This window comes from Xenopus laevis, chromosome 7L (genome assembly GCF_017654675.1).
Source record: "Xenopus laevis strain J_2021 chromosome 7L, Xenopus_laevis_v10.1, whole genome shotgun sequence".
Classification (NCBI taxonomy): domain Eukaryota; kingdom Metazoa; phylum Chordata; class Amphibia; order Anura; family Pipidae; genus Xenopus; species Xenopus laevis.
Genome location: NC_054383.1, coordinates 47599587 through 47606292, shown reverse-complemented (window position 1 = coordinate 47606292; position 6706 = coordinate 47599587). Strand labels below are relative to the sequence as shown.

Sequence of the window (6706 nt, the reverse complement as noted above, 5' to 3'; positions counted from 1 at the left end):
ACTCGAGGGCGAAAATTCGCCAGCGACCGCTTTGCAGCCATTGCTACACTTCGCCAGACGAAAATTCACTCAGACAAAAATGGAAAGCGGAGTTTGTCGTGTGCGCCGAATGATGGCGACGTTTCACTAGCGTTACTTTGCCAATGAGAGCAATTGAAAGTGAAGATGCACTAGTGTTCATTTCTGTAGGAAAAGAGTAGTCAGCACATCGATTCTCAGTTTTCTTTGGAGATGGTGCACATTCTACAATGGCCACTTCCCATTGGCAAACTTGAACAGCACCACCAACTCTCCAAATGGTTAAAAAGCCTTTATTTATGCTTTTGTGGGCATCACCGCAACGTTTCAGGCCATGCAGCCTTTTATGAAGGTCTTGCACTCAGGTTAATTTGCATATTGCGGGAAATTTAAAGCTGAATGGTCGTATATGTTGCAGAAAATACTTTACATTCCACAAGTCCAGGGAACCTTAATAAAGAAAATAAAGTTGTTATAATTCCCTACACATGAGCCTACTGTATAGTTAATGTTCCAAATCTTCGAAAATGTATGGGGGAACCTGGTTACCCAAAAAAATTTAAGGACATTTGCAGGCTATCACACTAAAAAAGGAAAAGATGCCAGTGTTTTTTTGATCCTAGAAGCTTTTCCATAAAAAATATGATGTAAGTAACAGAAGATTGAGGAAGATCTGTGCACTTCGCCTGGTCTGAGCTGGCGAAGGCAAGGCTGGTGAAAGGTAGCGTTCAGTAAAATCTGCATTTCATTGAATTTGCGGAGTAACGTCCATTCGCCAGAGCAAATTGTCGCCTGGCGATAGTGCGAATGACCGCTTGCGTCTGTCTGTTTTGCTAGTGAAGTGACGCCTGCTCCCATTAGTAAATTGAAAGCTGTGAAGATGTGGAATTCTCTCCCTGAATCAGTTGTACAGGCTAATATATTAGATAACTTAAAAAAGGTGTTGATAGCTCATAGTACAAGTTGATCCAGGGACTAGTCAGATTGCCATTTTGGAGTCAGGAAGGATTTTTTTCCCCCTCTGAGGCAAATTGGAGAGGCTTCAGATGGGTGTTTTTTTTTTTTTTTTTTTTTGCCTTCCTCTGGATCAACTGACAGTTAGGGAGATTAAAAAAGAGTTAAAAGGTTGAACTTGATGGACGCGTTTCTTTTTTTCAACCTAATTTACTGTGTTACTATGATTATAAATACCAGGGAATAAATACATTTTTACCGTAGCCTACCTATAGTGCTATAATCTAATTAGAAGGCAAATGAGGGTGTGTCTTAGTTATAACAGATACTCTCTTAATAGTTAGTGACTTTTAAGGGGGGCCACATGGGACATAACTGCTCGGTTATGTGGCCCCTCTTCAAGTCGCTGACTGACTAAGAGGTTAGAGACTGCAAAGGAGGAAATAGTGTTCTGGCTAATATGTTAGACATCCTTTCACTCTAACCTTTATAGTTAATATTTTTGGCTAACTATATTAAAAACTTTTTTTTTTTTCTCTATTTACTTAGTTTTTATTTTTACACTGAACTGTTCCTTTAAGTAAATGTGTCTCCAAATTGATTTACCTTTATTCTGTATGCAAATGTCACTGATAATTCATCAAAGCATCAGCATTGTTATTTATTCAATCTAGTAGTGTAGTAGTATTCAAGTAGTAATAGTCACAACTACTTTGTCACTTCAGAAGACATACTGTAATTTTCTGATTTTGGATATGACCATTTATAAATCTTCAAAAAGTTGAGTAATTTGGAAGTTCTTGACAAAGTAGTAAAATATTTGAATTCCCACAATTTTAATAGATTTCCAATGACCAACAAAATTATGGACTAGTAATAAAATGCTGAGGACATCTCTTACATTGATACATATGTATTTCCTACATACTGTAGCTTCTGTATTCTATAGAGCAAGAGTCCCCAACCTTTTTTGAACCGGGGACCGGTGTCCAAAAATTTTTTTCAAAGACCGGGGGGTGGGGTCGGCAGCAGATTTGGACGCGTCCGCATCTAATTTTGGCAGGCCGGCGTCCAATTCGGCGCACCTCGTTTTTGCGCACTGTCCTCAGCAGCCCATTGTGGGAGTGTGACCGCGGCCTGCTTCTAGTTTACCTTTAATGAATGGCTATAGTTCTTTTTGCACCTATTCAATGTATCGGCATAATTTGACATTATCCACGATATCGGTGACAATCTCTGACCTGACAGTGCCAGTGGATAATTTGTTCGAGTAACTGCTACTACAGATATGGCATCAGTTATCAGGAAACCCATTATCCAAAAAGTTCAGAATTATGGGAAGGCCACCAACCATTGATTTTACTTTTTTCTTTGTACTTGATCACAACTGAGATATAATTAATTCTTACTGGAAGCAAAACAATCCTATTGGGTTTAATCTTTAAATGATCTTTTAGTAGACTTAAGGTAGGAAGATCCAATTACGGAAAGCCCATTATGAGGAAAACTCCAGGTCCTGAGCATAAAATTTTGTACTAATGTTGTCAATAGCAATACCAAGATGGACTTCCACTCACATGGACCTGTGCTGGAATCCAATGGTGTGCCATATTTGTCTTATGATTATGTATATATGAAATAAAGCCCACAATTATTAAATACCTTGGATAATATCTGTAATACATTTATAGACATTTATGCAGCATGTCATGATGACATTGGACCATTTTCTCTATGTGCTCCTAATCTTATGCAGATTAGCATCTATAATAGCCTCTCCTTCTATCCAGTCCCTTCATCTGACCTGTTTTAGATCCTCTGTTCAGCCTGTTGCTCCAATGTCGTTAGGAGTCATTATCAGCACAAACATTATCCTTGATATGGTCCAGTTCGTGTGTCTACTTAGTGACTGTGCTTGTAAATACTGTGGTTTTTAAATAAGGGATTTTGCACTTGTGCTGTTTCCTCTGTTTGAACCTGGTAACAATTCTGGTGTGAAACAGGAGATCTTGGTACTCTTGCTTTTCTTACTCTTCCTGTGTTTGATTCCTTGCTCCAATGTTGATACATAATTATCAGCAGAGTCGTAACTGTGGATACAGCCTCCTACATGTGCAACTTAGTGACAGTTCTGGTATCTATTGCGGTTTTAAAATATATTTTTCATCTTTTTCCGCATTATTCTATGACTACAGTGGTACACAGGGATTCTGCTACTCTTGCTGTCTTACTTTGCTTTCCATGGACATGCCCTGCCGTTATTTGGTGCTTTATGGCCCATGGGACTGTGGTCCTTCAGTATTAACATTTTTGGTCAACTTGCACATAACAGCACTCTGTATATAGGTATTACATTGCCACTGTTTACTTTATGCTAATTTTCATTTTTATCTGTTCATTTGTACCATAGTGCTGCACAATATGCTGGCACTCTAAAAATACATGTTAATAATAATAGTGGGTCACAAACCCGTTGCGGTCATCCTAAGTGGTGTCAAATTCTTCACACTGGGGTATCTGAATGTGTGATTAAAGAGGGGCCTAAGTGTAGGTCTTGAGAAAAGTCCTTTAGTAAGACCAAAATGTTGAAAATTTTTATTTTTTGTTGGTTTTGAGTTTCATTATGGCTATTATAATATTACATATATGAAAGTATGTAACAGAGAATATATGAAAGTATCTAACGGAGAAAAAGCATCTGATATATATAATCTGATTAGGGGACATAATGACACCCTGAAGGTCATAAATTATTAGGCAAGCATGTAGTCTAAATGAAATACCTATTTTTGAGTGATTGAATACAAAGTGTAGCCTGCCAAATACAAGGACTTTGTCTTTAATAGTGACCAAAAGCACAAGCAATATAAGGGCTTGTTCACCTTGCAAACACTTTTTTTTCAGTTGAGTTGTTTGAAACCAGCAGCACACTGTGTTGAATTGCAAAAGGCCCACATACAAAAAGGCAACGTTCCGGGCCTACCAGGCCCTTTATCAAGCCCTTTTTTATCTGAAAACAACTGAACTGGAAGAAGTGTTTGAAGGTTAACCGCCCCTTTAAATAACCATATGAGGTCCACTGTTTTGCAAAATACTCGTTATTCCAGTGGTTCCTCTTCTGGAATGCAAAGATATGACATACAGTGGGAACCTATCATACCCAGAGATTAATACAAAGCATTGGCATCAGACATGAAGCACCAACTTCCAGGAAATTTGAAATGTGAGACACTAAAATCTTGTGTAGGCATACCATAGTCTTTTTATTACTGCTTCCAATACACAGCACAAAATAAAATGTTTGCTACCACTACAAACAATGATATACAAACTGTACAGATATCTGTACAACCTCCACAAATGTGATCCTTTGTCAGATTTACCGCCAGCCCCAGACATACATTTGTGACTAAAATAAGACGTCAGGACTGAGCTCAGATTTGGCTGAAGTTTAAGGCTAAGGCCACACTACACAAATCTCAGCCTATGGACAAACACAGGCCAAGAATCCTCTGTCCTGCTGCTCTTCTTCTGCTGCCCTACATGCACCTGGAATCTTTATCTCTGCTAGACAAATGTAGTGTGGCCCTAGCCTAAGGGATCTCTATGGATATTATTCCTAAATACGTATTCATAAAGAGATGGTTGAATAAGACACAAGAAAAAATTAAGTTTGAATTTATTTACTGAACATGATATACAAAAATGAGATTTTACTGGCAACAATTCCTTAATTCCAGGCAACCATGTCTGGATAAGGGATCTTTCTGTAATTTGAATCACCGTACCATAAGCCTTCTAAGAATCACTGAAACTTTAAATAAATCCAATATGATTGTTTTGCCACCAATATGAATTTGTGCAGTTCAGTTGGGACTTATTACTGAGAAAAAGGAAATTATTTTAAAAACAAAAAATGATTTGCTTATAATGGAGTCTATGGGTGGTGGCCTTCCTGAAATTCGGCACTTTCAGGATAACGGGTTTCTGGATGAAGGATCCCATGCCTGTAGTGTATATAAGCTGAGTATTTCTTGATATACTTGCCACCTTCAGTGAATATACACTAGAAAACTTTGACCCTTACCACCTTCAAACAATTCCTACTTTACAAAACAAGCCCTAAAAACTTTGATCTTCAGCAGCCAAATGTAACACTGTGCACACGGATATAACTGGCAGTGTCAAAATCTGGATCCCTTTTATACATCATTATATTTCAGACTGGTTTAATTCAAATGTCATTGTCATATCTTTCTACTGCTTTTCTTTGCATCACTTCAGGATTGAATCAGTCATAAGACTTTTGGCTTTCAGATTGCTTATCTAATTACGCTGGAGATTATTGGATTAATGTCTGCATCATTCCTGTTGTCACCCATCATAAAGGCGCTGAAGGGAATCAAATCCACGTTGAATGAACTTATTTAATAGACTTGCTTTTCTTTCTAGAAGACATGCATTATCTACGCTTTACTCTTGCTCTCTTTTTTTATACTTTATTAACCCCTTTGATTTTCCTTTTCTCCACACGTTCCACACATGAGACTGGCCGTGCTGAAATGGAAACCAACTCATTAACTCTTTTGACTGAATCAAGTATCCTTCCACCAAACCAAGGAGAAAACTGGATTTGGATTCAATTTAGAGAGAAGACTCCTTTTTTTCCATCTGTAAATGCAAAGATTTCAGAACAGGAGAAATATGAACATTTAAAGCAGGATATACCAAACCTGTGGCCAAATAGTTTCCCAAAGGACTGTGGGAATGGTTTCTTTGTCAATCCTTTAGATCTTGGCTACATTACACAAACAACGAAACCCATGAGTTTGCAGCTAGTGTCTTATTACGGGATTTCTCATCCTTCAATTCTTCACAGAAAAAGTAATGATATTATAGGATATTCCCAGAATATCTGCGCATTACGACTGAGGAAGAAGAGTCGTCGACTGGCAGCTAATGCCAGGGAGAGGAGAAGGATGCTGACACTCAACCTAGCATTTGATCGACTAAGGAGTGTCATCCCGACTACACAGAATAAAAAAAAATTGTCTAAAGCTGAAACTCTGCAGATGGCAAAGATCTACATCTTAATGCTCAGCACAGAACTTCAGAAAAGAGCCAGTAGCTGCCTGACATGAGAACCAAATGTGGCACGTTTGAAACTTGATTTGCCTTAAAAAAGTTCTCATAAACCCCTGAAGTCTGAAAATAAACTTAATAATTCTGAGACCAGCTACTGCTAAAAAAAAGTATATTCTTGTATATAGCTATATACAGTTTTTCTGCCAAGAATTTACTTTAACCATGTCAACGGGTTATTTGGTATCAAGTTGTGAAAGTAGTCACGCCAAGTTTATTCCTTGGGTTCAGTATGGAGAACAGGTCTGAAGCTGCAGTGATCAGAATTTGGAGGAAGCCAAAACATTTTCTGCATAGTATTAATATCTTTTAACTATGCACCTTTATAGATAGATAGATAGATAGATAGATAGATAGATAGATAGATATATATAGAACAAAAAACCAGCACCAGGGGTCTTTGCAGTGAAGAAAACTTGTATTGTTACATTAGTATGTATAACCGACGTTTCGGTCCCTCTTGGGACCTTTATCAAGGGACCGAAACGTCGGTTATACATACTAATGTAACAATACAAGTTTTCTTCACTGCAAAGACCCCTGGTGCTGGTTTTTTGTTCTTTTTGTATCTGCATTCTATTCCGGGCACAGG

At 37.9% G+C, this 6706-nt stretch overlaps 1 protein-coding gene across 1 annotated transcript; it reads left to right on the top strand.

Moving 5' to 3' along the window:
- The first annotated feature begins 2419 nt into the window (after positions 1-2419).
- LOC121395406 lies at positions 2420-6472 on the top strand. Its single transcript, XM_041568911.1, has one exon. The coding sequence runs from the start codon at positions 5430-5432 to the stop codon at positions 6111-6113; it is 684 nt and encodes a 227-aa protein (XP_041424845.1). The 5' UTR covers positions 2420-5429; the 3' UTR covers positions 6114-6472.
- Positions 6473-6706: the final 234 nt, after the last annotated feature.